Source organism: Electrophorus electricus, chromosome 26, assembly GCF_013358815.1.
Source record: "Electrophorus electricus isolate fEleEle1 chromosome 26, fEleEle1.pri, whole genome shotgun sequence".
Classification (NCBI taxonomy): domain Eukaryota; kingdom Metazoa; phylum Chordata; class Actinopteri; order Gymnotiformes; family Gymnotidae; genus Electrophorus; species Electrophorus electricus.
Genome location: NC_049560.1, coordinates 10,524,944 through 10,540,195, shown reverse-complemented (window position 1 = coordinate 10,540,195; position 15,252 = coordinate 10,524,944). Strand labels below are relative to the sequence as shown.

Genomic DNA, 15,252 nt, shown 5'->3' with positions numbered 1-15,252 from the left:
TTTGTGTGTGTGTATTTGTGCATTATTATTTTAATCTTTTTCTAGCGATCCTCAATATATTCAAGCATACAAATCTGATTTTAACTAATTTTTTATAGAAATGCTGAATATATACCAGTCATTTAAATTCCCACCGGGAACATCAATGACTTGCTTCTTGCATGTTCTATGTATTTGGTGTAGGAAAGAGTTTAGTTAAATACGCAGATCGCCTACTAGATTATAGGCTGTACAGTTGGGATTGTAAAAGCGTTTGAGGTGTGCTTGTGGAATACACTAGCTGTCGAGTGTAGTTACAAATTAAATATTAATTCACGAGAACAGAAAACATGACTGCAAAGGTCCTGGAGATTTCACGCATTAGCACATTTCGAGGGTGTAAAGTTAAATTCCTTTTCAATATTAAACTCGCATAATGGAGCAAATTTTTTTTCTGAAGCCATTTCAAGATACATAATATAAATTCCATTTTCTTAAGATATTGAATAACACTCGAATCCGTTTTATGATACCACTTAAAAAAGTGATAAATTACTTGGTCCCTTTCCCTTCATTTGCAACGAATTGTGATTGTGCTGGGACTTGTTTTTTTTCTTTGTTATTTATATATCCGCTTAAAAAGTATATCATTCTTTTTAGCAAATACTTAAGTGGAATATTTCGCTTAATTTTTCAAACACCGTGCCTGGGTAATTTTGAAATCATCTCATTGGCGCTTCTTGGTGCGTTTACATGCTCCTAATTGGGATACAGAGCGACGTCAAATGTCTATAATAAGCGCATCGGAGCGCGGTTAGGACAACCTGGCTGAGCAGAAGGCGCATGCACTGGCACTGCATTATGCGCGAGCTTTAATCTCCGAAACTTTGGCCCGTCGAAACGCTCGTTTGGAGCGAGAGATGCACCTGCACGCGCTCGCCAACAACGTGGACACCGACTTCGCAAACGTCGACGCGTCGCTGCTGGTCACCGGGGACCAGCCCAGTCCAGCCTCCAGGGCCACCCCGGGGAGCGAGGCGACTCTGAAAAAACTCTCCACCGGCATGACTAATCTCTCACACGTCCTCGCTGGCTGCAGGGAAGAAGACACGGGCGCGCTCTCTCCGTCGCGGGACCCCGTTTTCGATGGAAGTGACGCGAGCGCGTGTTACTTGTCCGAGCCAAGCCGAACGCGAGCTGCCCCTGCCTCGTCCGAGAGCATGTTCTCTTACGCGGGCCAGCACGGCCCGGCGCTCCCAGCGTTCTCCATAGCAAGTCCAAGCCACTTTATGACACATCATCCGGTCATTGCTACCGGGCCGTACAGCGCTCTTCTGTCCAGCGCGCCCAGACAGGGCTATCCCAGCGCGAGTTACCCTTACACGCAGCCGTACGGACACGCGTACCCGCTCTCCTCGGCGCAAACGGGGCTGGCGCCCGGGAAAGCGCAGGTGTATCTCTGTAACCGGCCACTTTGGCTCAAATTTCACCGGCACCAAACGGAGATGATTATCACCAAACAAGGGCGGTAAGGCTGGCCAGTTCCTTTAGCGATGCCCATTAGTTTGGAATTGATTGATTTTAAAATATAAACGTTGTTTCACTAATTAATAATTTCTGCATCATTTATATATATATATATATATATATATATATATATATATATATATATATATATATATATATATATATATATATATATATATATGCATTTAGTAATATTATTTAACAATAATGATTGCTACTCAGTGAATGGAATGAAATAAAATATCTGCAATGAATTCTGGTTTTCATGTTTTACTTTCTTGTAGACGGATGTTTCCGTTTTTAAGTTTCAATATTTCTGGACTCCAGCCTTCGTCTCATTATAATGTTTTTGTGGACGTTATTGTGGCGGACCCAAACCACTGGCGGTTCCAAGGGGGGAAGTGGGTTCCGTGCGGCAAAGCGGACACTAATGTTACGGGTAACAACAATTAACATTAATGGAGTTCCGATTTGAAGTACCTAAATTGGTTTTCTGTTTCCCTTTTCACTATGAACCTTTGGTGTAAACGATATTAGTTTCGAATAAAATGCCTTTTGTTTAGGAAACAGAGTGTACATGCACCCAGATTCGCCCAACACCGGTGCGCACTGGATGCGTCAGGAGATTTCATTTGGTAAACTGAAGTTAACGAACAACAAAGGGGCTTCAAACAACACTGGGCAGGTAAATCCGCGTCAAATTACAAATTATTTTCATCTCATTTAATTGTATTTTATTTCTCTTAATTTAAAATCAAATTAATTTTAACATAGCTTATCTGCTTAATAGTCTCAGAACTAAAAAGTGAGTCGCTGTAGGCCTGTGCAATGCAAAATAAAATAACTCCTGTAGTTTTATTTGCTTAAGTGTCGTTAAGCCTCGCAGAAAATTTCGGCAGTATCGGACAACCTTTTGGCATGCAAAGATCGGGTAATTAAGGCTTGGTGCGGTTTCCAGCCTCATAACGAGATAGCTGTCGACCGTTGGCGCCTTGTCAAGTTTTTTGTAAGTGCTGAAAAAATGCATGATGGACTTCTCAACAGTTCTGGTTATTTTTTGTCCGTCAAGATGGTGGTTCTTCAGTCGTTGCATAAGTACCAGCCGCGAGTGCATTTGGTCGAGGTGAGCGAGGATGGCACAGAAGACTCGAGTCAGTCCGAGCGAGTTCCGACTTTCACGTTTCCTGAAACGCAGTTCATAGCTGTCACTGCTTACCAGAACACAGACGTAAGAAACTGGTGCATGAGGATAACGGATCTCGGTACTGTAAGACAGCTGTGAGAACAGTTACCCACGTCTTACTAGCCTTTGTCTGTTTCTAAATGATTTTAGATCACCCAGCTGAAAATCGACCATAATCCATTTGCTAAAGGATTTCGTGATAATTATGACACGTGAGTATAATAAGCTTCTTAAGGTCTGAAATGGCTTTGTTCCGTTTTTTTTATTTTTGTATAAGAAAAAAAATTAATCGGTGGCCATTTTCGTTATCTTGTGATTTTTAATGATTTGCATCTGTCTACAAAAATTATGCCCACTATTAATTCGAAAAACTCCGAAAAATCTTCTCACAGCATTTATGTTTTTGCTTGTCTGTTTTATCATTTTTGATTTTGAGAAGAAAATTGAGGGAAAACATTTTAAACATTCTGAGAGAACATTAAGAGAACAAAATGCATTTTAGTGAGTATAATTCTTTACGGTAATATGTATTACATACACAAATAATTATGTTTATTTCTTTATTTTCACATTTCAAGTATGTCACATATAGGCTATTTAAGTTTTATTAGCCTACAACAAATTAAGTAATAGATTATATTATCTTATTTTTTTTTAAAATATGCTTTCTATACCACTGCTAGTTTGTTTGCCTTTTCAAGCTCTTTTTGTATTTTTGTAGAGTTTACACTGGTTGTGACAGTGACCGACTGACTCCGTCGCCTGCTGACTCCCCGCGGTCTCACTTAATACCCAGATACGCCATGGCAGCCTCTCTGTTCCAGGATCAGTTTGTCACCAATTACCCCAAACCCTGCTTCTCCAGCTCTGGACCAGGCCCGGGAGCCGAGCGAGCTCTTCCGTTCAGCAGCAGCATGGTGACCTCGCAGCACGCCGAGGAGAGCGCTGCTTCCTCCGCTCAGAGATGCTTAGTCAACAGGCTGGACTTCCCTGCGCCGTATGACGCAGCGGGCGCCACCGACTTCACCGGCAACGCCGCGCTGCTCTCCTACACCAGCACCGGAGGGAAAGGGCTCCCTCTGCCCGGTACCGGTTATTACACTCATCAGGCGGGATGGGAGTGCCAAAGTGCGCCGCAGTACTGCAGCAAATCCGTCACGGGTCTCCCAGCGTGGCTCTCCGAGACTGGCTTCGATGGAGGCGCAGAGAAGGACGCGAACGCTTTGGGGATCCCGGAAAATCCCAAAGACAAGGACCCGGCGGACGGCAGCTGGGAGGACACACCGTCGTCTATTAAGTCCATCGATTCAAGCGACTCTGGGATTTTTGAGCAGGTAAAACGGAAAAGGATGTCGCCTCCCGTGACCCCTGCTTCAGAGGTGCCCTCTCCCCTAAAGACGGACCTACTGACCCCAAACGAGGGCGAGAGGTGCGGGGTCAGGAATGGGAACTATTTTAGCTTTTATTCTCAAAGTTAAGGGAAGATATATTGACTGGAGTTGTTTTTCCTTTTTTATTCTTCTTCATTTTTGTAATGTCAGAGAGATTTACCGTGACACTATAAGGGCAAATTTATTATCCTATTTGATATTGAAACATGTAGGAGTTTTGGCATGCTTTTGTGGAGAACGTAAGTCGAATCATTAAGGAAAATGTTGACCTGCTTAAATAAATGTAATATTAAATTTAATTAATTAATTTGAATGTAATTTGAATTTCGAGAGATAAAAGGACGTTTAGACAAAAGTAGTCACATGTTAAATAACTTAAAAACTAACAAAATGTTTTATCTTGAGTAGCCTACTTAGAAATCTTAATGGACGTGATTAAATTCTTATTCAACAGTCTACTATACCAAAACGTCTTATATAAAGTTGTGAATTCCTCGTATTGTCATAATTTATTTGGCACAACAATTTGTTCAGAAAACAACTTTAAAGCCCAATCAGACTGACTATGTTGTACGGAATACGCAGTGCCACAGTTCTCCAAATAAGTGGTTGTTGAAAATTGGTTTTCTGAATTGTGAATTTTTGAGTGTGCTTTATCGTGAATTAAAAAACAACCATAAATGTTCAATCTATGTAATTGTTGAAGTATGGCTGGTTTCAAGTATGAGCATTGTTAACGCATCTTACCACTGTCATGCAAATCTGAATAATGTTACGAGTAGACTGACCTCGGTGTTAAAATAGCTCTACTTGAGCGCCATCTAGTGGCACTCTGCAGCTCTGCTCATAGGATACAAGGATATATAATCACACACATCGGCATACCTACAAAACTGTTTCGGACACTCTGTGGAACAACTTTACTTTTCGTGAAAACTTAAATGACTATCCACACGTCTTTTAAGCCAATCCAGGGATCGGCTCTACTAAAGCATTTAATTATCTGAACGTTGACTCTCCAGTAGCCTGTCTCGTCCACATTTTATCATGCTTAAAGGCTTTGGAAGACTTTAGGGCTGGGAAAGTTCTGCAAGAGCAAGGGAAGAAAGACTAGTAGCGATATCCTCGAGATAACCGAATATGATATAGTCTGTTTCCAGTTCTGGTAACTCGTTTCCACGTATTAATGGTTACAGGTCCCTGCACTAAAGACAGCGACCACAGGATGGCGCTAGTACCTTTGCTTTGATGCTTAAAGCGGCACAGTGAGTGTGTATAGAGGACTATAGTGACTTATTCACTAGGCAAGAAAGACCGTGTCAGGCATTTAAAATAGTGCCCATAGAGATGAGCACGAATCACATTCCATCAGCGTGAACACCCAGTTTTTCATATCTTAAAAGTGTAACAATAACGCATTTTCTCTCGTGTAACAAAGGAAATGTTTTATTCTTTTTTCTTTTGTTTGACGTTTTTTTAAATTCTTTTTTTTTTTTTTTTATAAAGGATTGTTGCAAACGTTTTACAGGTCTGTTAACGTATGCAGTGTGCACAAACATCTATTTTATTAGCCCAGTGCAGTAAAGTTTTATCAAATCTCTGTCGCACATATTGGTGCTTCAACGTTTTCGCATGTTGTTCACTCACGTGCTACCCGAGCTGCGTCACGAGAACGCCAATTATACGCGAAAGGAGCTCGGGTGCGCGAGGGACGGGGGGAATCAGCGAGGGTCGCCGACCGTCCCGCGCTTGCCAGTGTGGATGCTCACCTGCGTGAACACATCGTTCACCGCACACGCCCAAACGCTCCGTGGAGACGCGCAGCACGGGAATGGACATCACGGACCGAGCAGCGCAAGCGGAGCCCCTGCTGCCCACGGTAAGCGCGCGCTCGTGGCAGCACTATCGTAAGCCCTCACGCACCTCGAACAAAAGAACATGTTTCAGTGATGCATGTCAGCGTTGCTGTTGGCTGCATGGAGGCTCTGCAGTACGCAGCGCGCGTCCCAGTGTCACGCTCTTCCGCACGAGCCTGCTCCGCGTTGGTTTGCTCGTGTTTATTGTAGCGTTTATTAGGAAGGCGCAGTCGTGTAACACGCGCACCGGCCATATGAAGCCAAGCGTCCGGAATAAATGGAAACCTGGCATCATCTTGCACGCGGTAAGGACTCGCGTAGTCTTCCTCTGATGAAAACCAGATAACCTTCTTATATTTGTGAGTCTCTGTCTCTGTCAAGTGAAAGCTAAAAGTGTTGTATTATAACGGAATAACTCAACACAAGCTCACCACTCCCACTTCTGCCTGACTGTGAAACATATAAAAGCCACAGCTCGATATAATACCAGGCTCTGTGTCACCACACGTGCATAAACTGCCTGTCAGGCCGCAGGAACACAGCAGGAGCACACGGTCCGCTGTCAGAGCTCTACATCCGATGACCACAGAGCACCTGCAAGCACAGACGAGATTAGAGATGACGGGAAAGGGCAGCCATTTTATTCCAGGCAGTGCATGTAGAGAGAGAGAGAGAGAGAGAGAGAGAGAGAGAGAGAGACAGATGGTCTGTCCACTGTGTCCACTGCCAGCTTGTTGGAAGTGAAGTCATGGAGTTCTTGGATCCACCCCGAGCTCTGTCCCTGGAGCAGGCATGCACGCACCAACGGCCCACCGTTCTGCGATTCCAAGGGCCAGCAGGCACTCAGTTGTCTCTCTTATGAAGGGTGACGCCACCTATTTGTTTCTCCAGTCAGTGTGGTGAGAAGCAAAGGGTCAGTTTAGATCTCTGGGATTCAATTAGCTGATCATGGGATAGATGCCATTATGTCATTAAATAATTCACACCGTGTGTACAATTCTACAGGAGACTTTCTCCAGAAATGCTGAGTTGTCATTTCTATACTGAATTGATGATGAGTGAATTTGATATATATTTAGGTACATGTCGGCATTTACAGGGTGAAGTGATTCTGTACAGCGTTCAAAATACTAGCAGCCATTCCAAACCCACTGAGTGACAGACAATATTTAGTGTTGGGAGGGGGACTTTTAATTTCCTCTCCACATCCTGTAGGGGGCAGTGTTTTGGATGGAGAAAACCAGGCTTGCAGGTTTAAAACAGAGGAAAGGGTTTGTGTATGAAGCATAAAGACTGAGATGTGATGTGTACCATATCAGGGGAGCCAGGGGAGGTCCAAATTTGAAGTGTGTCTTTGTTTGAATGTGTGTTTTAATATCCCACGTGTGTGCTTGCTCTGGCGCAGTGAGTGTTGTGGGCTAGTGAGGGTCATTCATGCCCTTGTCCTGCAGTTCTGTCTGACCTTAGAAGCTGCCTGTCGCGTCCCTGTGATTGGCAGGAACTCTCCGCGTGGGATCAACTACTGCCACTGTTCTAAATGCCAGAGGGCTGTTCCTTACCGTCCAGACTCGCTGTCTGTGGCCTGAATGGTGATGTGATGCGTGTGTTTGCACACTCGCGTGTGCTTGTGGGAAGTGAGGCAGTTATGAGTGACTCGTAGGTATAGTATGAATCATTTTGTTCAATCTGAACCCTAATCAGTTTTGACCTCATATAGTTTTCTGACCGAGAGTTTTACTATTTTGTTTGCTTTCAACTTCCCTTGGTGCCACCTGGCTCGGATTATAGACGCAACACCCAGTTTGTCGAGATGTCCTGAAAGTTTAAAGTCTCTCATATGCTAAAGCTCCAAGCAGAGCTATTTCTGGGACCTTTTAATAGCTGTCAGATATTTGAACATTTGCACGTGCTTTTGAGGTGTATGGATAGTCTGATTGTCTTCCCTTTGTGTCCTTTCACAGGTCCAGAGCCCTGGGAGCAGTGAAGGGGTGAGTTGGAATACAGACCATATCTATGTCATGCACTGGCGCATGCACTGTGGAACGGGCTCGTTTGATTGGCTCTGCTGTATCGTATGTGTGCTCATTGGCTGCTCTTTATGCGAACTGCAATGTCATTGCAAAGAGGTCAATGGTTTTGCCCGGACACTGCTGGAGACAGATAATGTAAACTCTTCCCCTGCTGGAATCTTAGTGTCTGAGTGCCTCGAAAGGACTAGATGTAGCTAACGGAGACAGTCAGAGGGGCAGAGTGATAAGAGTCTAGTGGGGGGTGGGGCAATCCATTGAGAAGAAATAGCCTATGTGAAATATTGCCCTGAGGAGGAGGAGGAGGTTCTGCTTCCTTTTTCAGAGAGAGGAGGTAGGGGTGGGGGGTTGGGAATCTGGACAGTTGGAATGATGAGAAGGTTGTGGTTTTGGTGAATGGTGGAGCTGGACTGGGGCCAGTATGAACAGATGGGCACACACGAGGAGATGGGCTGCTCTTGTAGTCTTGCTGATCTGAGATCTGTGTGGAGGGTTTGCGCTTTTCTTTGTCATATTTCTGTCCCGGTTCTGGCTCAGTTCATCTTGCACATCATTCTTTGAAACAGTCAGGTCTGGCTTAGCAGATATTTTGTGCATCCTCAAGAAATGTCAAGACTTGGGCTTGCGTGAGTGTGAAGTGCATTTAAAAAGACTGACTGATTGCACTGTGTAGTGCTAGAACACGCTAAAGAAACCTCGTTATTATTTTTTAATTGCCGAGAAGCATTAATACTACATCACCCAGAATGCACCAGTCTTTGAATGCTGAGTGCTAAAACATCACAAAGCTTTAGCTAGGACATGGAGAGGAGGCATCTCGGTGCTGCACATACCGCGCACACTTCACACACCACGCGCCTCGCTGTGCACCTTCAGACCAAGCGCGCAATAGCAGACAGCGAACAGAAAAGCTGCACGATGCCGACAGTCTAATCTCGCTCCTGATTGGTGGACGCGGGGTGGGGGTTTGTCAGAAACAGCTGGAGCGCACAGTGGAACGGAGGCTCCGCACCGAGAGCTTGGAGACCGTGTGAAGGAGCGCAGTAGAGCACAGCTGAGCTTGGGCTCCGCCTGGACCTCCTCTCCCCAGGAGCGAGCCCCGGCAGCTGGACAAGGCAGCATGCAGCGCCGCGTCCCTGACAGCAGCAGCTTCAACTGCCAGGTAGGAACAAGACCTTCTGGAGCCAGCGAGAGACTCGTCAACGGGCACGCCCGCCGCATCCACCACGGAGAAAACGACGGGTCCTTTTAAAGGGGTGTGAGTCCATAATGAGCAGGTGCCAGTGCACTGTACAGATTAGACTGCGTTGGTAGTCTAGTGGTCTGTGTTATTTAATTATGGGGTGGTCACTAAGGAATTTGGTTGCTGGGTGAGCGGTAACACGGGCTGTAAAAACAGAGAGCTCTTTGTGACAGCCAGGTAAGGAACAAAGTGATTTGTTCCAGCTCTTCTTCCTCTCTCGTCTGCTCCCACTCGCTCTTTCGCTCACCCTCCTTCCCACATCCCTCGCTCCGGGTGAGAGAGGAAGGAACAGTGAATGACAGACGAAGCCCACAGTTCGGGTCGAGCTCTCAGATCGCGAGTGGGACAGAACACTTCTTGCTGAGTCCACGTTATTGGTCTTCAGTGTGTGGGCTGAGATAGTGAGTGTGTGTGTGTGTGTGTGGAGTAACACAGAGAGAACAGGCTGGATACTGCAATGAGCTTCTGCACGTTAAGGCTGTGAGTCACATGTGGTCGTAGGAGACGTTCCTGTTCAGGCACACGTTTCCCAACCTGTGCGTGCTTTGTCTTGTCTTTGTCACGTGTGCCTGGGTTTTGCTATTAAAGGCACGTGTGCCTGCGTTTTGCTATTAAAGGCACACATATGCATGTGCATGCTTTGTGTTTTAACTGTGCTGATTACGGAACCTGCCTGCGCCTGTAACCCTGAGCAGTCGCCACGTCAACGCCGCCACCTCTCTGGAAGGACACCGATGCTGATCCCTCCATCACTATGGTAACCGTGACCATTGTAGGGATCAGTCCCATGGCTCTCCACCAATCATGTGTACTGGGGGCCACCCCCTCTATCACTGATAATCCCCCCACATTTCTCCTGTCAGAGGATTCTTCATGATTATACAGTCCAGAAGCAAAGCACACACACACACACAGGAAGGTGGTGTATGTGGGCGAAAATAGTATGATGATATGGACATTGTGTTGTCTTGCATTCTATCAGATGCTCAGGCAGATTTGTCTGTGGTGGGTTCCTGTGTGTCATTATGATCCTTTGTTCTTATAGAGGAATGGGCTCCGGGCTCACAGCTCACTTGCTCCGGTCTGTATGGCCGCTCCACCCATCTGCCAAGGATTCTATAGAAATCTGGGTCAGGAGATGTGTGTCCTGGAAAGCTGGAGAATACCCGGAGAGAGAGCTGGAGCTTGTCTGAAAGGGACGCAGACGTGTTCCAGAATGTGTGCAGCTCTTGGGGCATATTAGCACCCCGTTATCCGGAGTCTGCTGCTGACTCTTCCTACGGGGTTTCGTTTCATGACGACTAGTTTTTCAGTGTTTTGTTGTCCACTGCTGTCGTTGTGATGAGGTGGTAGCCTTGTGTGAATCTCTGCTGCGAGGTGACAGATGTCACGGTGTCACGGCGTCTGTGTTAGTCTGCAACACACCCACAGGATGGTGATGGGAGTGAATGAGGTCTCATTAAGGCCTTGTAACGATGTGGCTTCTCAACCATGTGATGGCAAAATTGGAGTTGGACTAAATGTGCCCCAGATGTCTGTACTCATCTAATTAAATGTTCATGCAGTATTAAAAATTCATAACACTCTCTGTAACCTAGTTATTTATCTAACATTAGCTGAGGTCTCCTTAGATACACAGAGAACTGCGTAAGAATGTGTGTGCAACTTTCTCAGAGAAAAAGGCAGTAACCCTCGCTAGGGAATGTGGGATGGATGGAAGAAAGACAGGAGGAGAGCCCTTCATCATTTAGCCTTTTCTGACCTAAGAGAAGCCCCCTCTTTCGCCCCACCACCCTCGTTCAGGCAGAAAGGTCCCCCATATCACTCACACATGGACACAGTTCACTAGGAAGGTTCCTTCTCTGTGCTTTGTGTCCACGTGGTCTCTCTCGGCTATAATAAGTTAATGATGGCAAGGTACTGAGAGCTCGTCTGCTGTCAGGACTGGGAGGTGTCTTTGTTCTTTAATATCTTGTTCCATAGTCCACATGTTTCTCAGTATGTTTAAACTCAGTTTAGAGTGATTATTTTAGAAGACTCCTCTACAGAGGTGCTCTCTATAAGCGGACTACAGTAGGGAGAACTACACGACCATTTTAGAGCTAGTAATTTACAGTACATGCAAACATTGAAACTCTGTATATGTCCCAGATCAGCTCTACCTCAGTACGCAGTGAAGAAATCACGGATTGAAGCGCTCTGCCCTCTTATTTCCCCTTTGGCTTACCGGTCTGTAACGTCTGCCGAAAGATAGATGCGGTGCAAACATTTGACACATTCCTATTACACTGTTTCATATCATTTTCAGAGAACATCTTGATTTTGGAATCCTGTTGAAGCTTTGTGTTCTCCCAGTTCTGAAGGCACCAGTCTGGAAAAGGAGGCAGGTCTTTCCCCCTGGTGCGCATGCATATTTAATGTTAAAATGCCACAGAAATGGGAAGCAGGTTCTGCTGAGGTATGTGCGTCCAGCACGTTCTGTGTCTCCTGAACTGGTCTCGCTGTTTTGGTAACCATACGAGTGCAAAGTGCAACATTTTTAGTAAAATGGCCCCTTATTGGTCACTACCTTTTACATAGCCAGTCACAGGGTGGGTTTTTGCATGAGCTACTGCCAATAAATTATGCTGCGTTTAGTAAATGTGCCTTCAGGGTGGAAAAAATCCTTTTAATAGGAAAACCGATGATCCGTATAATTGCTGATCCCTCTGCACACAGGAATGACCCTGAATGTAAGGATAATGAATGAACGTGCGTGCAGACAATGCTGATTGTTTGCTTATATGATGCAACCTTGATCATTAATTCCCTGCAGTGCATGCTGGGTTGGAAATGTAGGCCTGAGAATGAAAGGGCAGAAGAAATGGAAGTAGGAAAGGATAGAGGGGTGATGGGAACTAGAGCACAGATACCTGGGTGAGACAGACGCAGGTCGAGCAGGACACGCCGCAGCGTGAGACAGAAGAGTGGGGAACCGGGCGGGGGGGGGGGGGGGGGGGGGGTCAGGGTATCCAGCGTGACATCTGTGTGAGAGAGAGAGAGAGGAAGTTGCCTATTAATAGACCTGCCGGCCTGCAGGACGTCTGCTAAGCTGTCATTAACTAAGAGTTTGGGCTGTGCATTCGTACTCTCGCTTCAGCGTATTTACACATTGATTATGAACAGGTGTTACCCTAATATTCACAGTAAAGCAGAATGGTCTTTTATGTCCCTCCAGTGTTGTTTATGTAGCGCAGCAGGTTCTGTACACAGAGCAGAAGACGGCGTGTCTATCTCAGGATGCCCTTCAACTCTCCTCTGTGAACGAGAATAAAAGATTAGGTCTCAGTTTGATGATGTCACACAAAGACTGGCATGAATTTCCCTGGGGTCTTGGGGGTGGGGGGTGGGGGGGGTGCATTTCCATGGCAATACAAGTATCTCATTTATGGCTGTGTCACAGACATGAATGCACAAGCCACTGCCACCTCAACACACACACACACACACACACGAAAGAAATGAAACTGTTGACACTATGTCTGAGAGTGGTTCACACTGTTACCTGAAGCCACTTCCAGCTAGAGGTTTACACTGAGCTCAGAACCAAAATGGAGCAGAGATTTTATTCCAGTGACAGTCTGCAGTCTGCTCGTGTGTTCCGTCTGGGTTCATAGCTTTTTACAGATCAGATTACGGACACGCAGGGGAAGGGAATGTTGGAATCTGATGGAACAATTGCAGCCAGTTTGTTAAGACACAAAATGTTTTTAAACATAGAACATCTTTCCATGTGCTCCTTATGTATATGAGGTCTAAGAGCTGTAATAGTAGATTAGTTAACATCCATCCCAATAACACAAACACACACCACCAAAGGAAACAGTTTTTCTTCTTTCAGTTTCGTTTGGTGCCATTGGCCTTTCTAGATTACAAAATTTTGATTATATCATTTAATCTGTATATCAGGCCCAGTGACATCTAGTCATGTCTTAACATGACTTACCAATAGTTAAACAAAGCATTTGGAGAAGGCGCCTAGTCTCTGAGTAGACCGATGTTTTCGCCACCCTGATCTATGCTCTGTTCCCGGATTCTTCACCCACTTATTTAATTTGGGTTTAGGCGATTCTGTGTCCTGTTTTGGTCTCAGGTCTTCAGTGATTACCCACACTCCCCTCTCTGTGTCTCTCTCTTTCCCTGCAGTCTTAGTCCTGAAGTACAGACAGATCATTATCGTGACTGTTTACTCACATGCAGTAACACTCACGCATCATTCACACGTTAATATCCTCTGACATTTGAAGATGCAGCTTCTTGCAGGGGCCAAAACAATGTCCTCACTGTTCTGCCAACATCTTGCGATGGGCGTCTGTTATTGCCACGGCAACTATCTAGCGAGGTGAGCTGTATGGAGGTTGGCACTTGTCTCTCTCCTCTGGTTCCGGAGGAGAAGAGGTGTCTGCTCCTACCTTCTATCCTCATCTAGCCAGAAAGACACACGGCGTGTAAAGGAGTTCCTCAGCGTTGTATCTGTTGTATGCGTGTGTGCGCTTGTGTGTTTGCGGATGTTGTATATGATATCAGGTTACATGTAGCACTGAAGGACAACTGCTGGTGTAAACCCCTGTAAGATGTGCATGTGGGAGTGAGTGAATTGGTTCTGATCGTGAAAACACTCCGTTAACAGCCTCCCCTCAAGCTGACTTCTGTTATGGAAGGAAAAATGTGACATTAGTAAATAAATATGTATAATTAATGAACTAAAATGTTCAATTATAAATTAAAGACAAATTAATTCATGTTAAAATGAATAATTAAAAGCAATAAATGTCATTGTTTATTTCCCAATGTATTTAATTATTTCAATGTTGAATTATTTATTTTGTTATTATTTGTTATTTATTTTTACTGCCTAGTGTCACAACTGATTTAATCATCCGTCATTCAGCAAACCCAAAGATTTATGTTGGATTGACTGCTTCTCTGAATCAGCTGCTCTTACCCATAAGGCTTTGTGCGGTTCTGTCCTCTTTAGTTAAGGGCACACCTACGAGGTATTGCTAATAAACAGACGCCTCTATTAATGTGAGAGGTGGATATAATTGTGGTACAATACAGAGTGATATTGTTACAAGCCAATTTGTGTGATATGGACTAAAGCATAATAGCTTATACGATGTTCCTGACTGCAATCACTTTGTATTTGATCTTCTGGGTGTAAAAACAGTAATTCCAAGAGTTTTAAGAATTCTTAATTCCAAAGAGATTCTGTATGGAACAGAATGCTGTGCACAGACCTTTCTCTGCTGGTGTGTGCTGTCATTTAGCAGGATAAACTGCAAGGGTGTAGGAACTTTGGAGGAGGCAAGACAGTAACCGTATAACTCTGGAATAATCAGATCTGCACCAAGCACTTGTTTCAATGGAACACATTTTCCCATGATGACTTTAAGGCTCAGGCCAGATCTGAAAGAGGCTTTTAGAGCCCTTAGTGTGATCTCAGTTCAGCGCTGCACCAGGCACTGAAACTCTGGGATACGTGTGGTCTAGGCTTAACAGTAGCAGGGCGGTGGTGGCTCAGTGGTTAAAGTACTGGACTGGTAATTGAAAATTTGCCAATTCAAGCTCCATCACCACCAAGTTGCCACTGTTGGGCGCCTGAGCAAGACCCTTAACCCTCAATTACTCAGGTTGTGTTCAGTTTTTATTGTAAGTTGCTTTGGATAAAAGTGTCAGGTAAATGCATCAACCAATAAATGACTGATGTTGTCTTAGACTGTGTGTGAAGATATGATGTGTAAAAATGAGGGTTTGTTTGCAGATGAAGATGTAATTTGTATAAAAATGAGGGAATTGCAGTTATTGTAGGACATGCATGTGACCATCACTGTAGCATGTGTGAATACACGCATGAACTGAGATTGTGTATGTGTGGGTGTTCTCTCTGATCTGTGAATGTTTAAGCAAGTGCGTGTGTGTGTGTGCGTGCGTGTGTGTGCGGATATGTTCTGCTGCAGAGGTGTGATGAGGAGGCGGTGTTGGACAGAGGTGGAACTCGCTCCAT

At 45.0% G+C, this 15,252-nt stretch overlaps 2 protein-coding genes across 7 annotated transcripts in view; both read left to right on the top strand.

Annotated features, from left to right (window-relative positions):
* Positions 1–992: 992 nt before the first annotated feature.
* tbr1a (T-box brain transcription factor 1a) lies at positions 993–4,768 on the top strand. The gene is made up of 6 exons (XM_027018343.2): positions 993–1,507; positions 1,791–1,945; positions 2,070–2,191; positions 2,576–2,734; positions 2,840–2,901; positions 3,411–4,768. The coding sequence occupies exons 1-6, from the start codon at positions 1,044–1,046 to the stop codon at positions 4,165–4,167; spliced, it is 1,719 nt and encodes a 572-aa protein (XP_026874144.2). The 5' UTR covers positions 993–1,043; the 3' UTR covers positions 4,168–4,768.
* A 990-nt stretch (positions 4,769–5,758) lies between these two features.
* slc4a10a (solute carrier family 4 member 10a) overlaps positions 5,759–15,252 on the top strand; it is a 29,790-nt gene continuing 20,296 nt past the window's right edge. For 4 of the 6 annotated variants that reach the window (XM_027018293.2, XM_027018289.2, XM_027018295.2 and 1 more), the window contains exons 1-3: positions 6,162–6,241; positions 7,898–7,924; positions 15,206–15,252. The exon at positions 15,206–15,252 is cut by the window's right edge and continues 35 nt beyond it. In XM_027018293.2, coding sequence (XP_026874094.2) covers positions 6,191–6,241; positions 7,898–7,924; positions 15,206–15,252 — 125 coding nt within the window. In that variant the 5' untranslated portion in view covers positions 6,162–6,190. Of the gene's footprint in view, positions 5,960–6,161; positions 6,242–7,897; positions 7,925–8,409; positions 9,126–15,205 lie in introns of those variants that run through there. The other 2 variants (XM_027018290.2, XM_027018291.2) reach the window with 2 other exon arrangements.

Bases quoted from the DNA above. Each gene is read 5' to 3' on its own strand.
- tbr1a (XM_027018343.2), top strand. From the start codon at position 1,044: ATGACTAATCTCTCACACGTCCTCGCTGGCTGCAGGGAAGAAGACACG. The intron at 1,508-1,790 runs GTAAGGCTGGCC...ACTTTCTTGTAG, and splicing joins ATTATCACCAAACAAGGGCG to ACGGATGTTTCCGTTTTTAA. The intron at 2,735-2,839 runs GTAAGAAACTGG...AAATGATTTTAG, and splicing joins CTGCTTACCAGAACACAGAC to ATCACCCAGCTGAAAATCGA.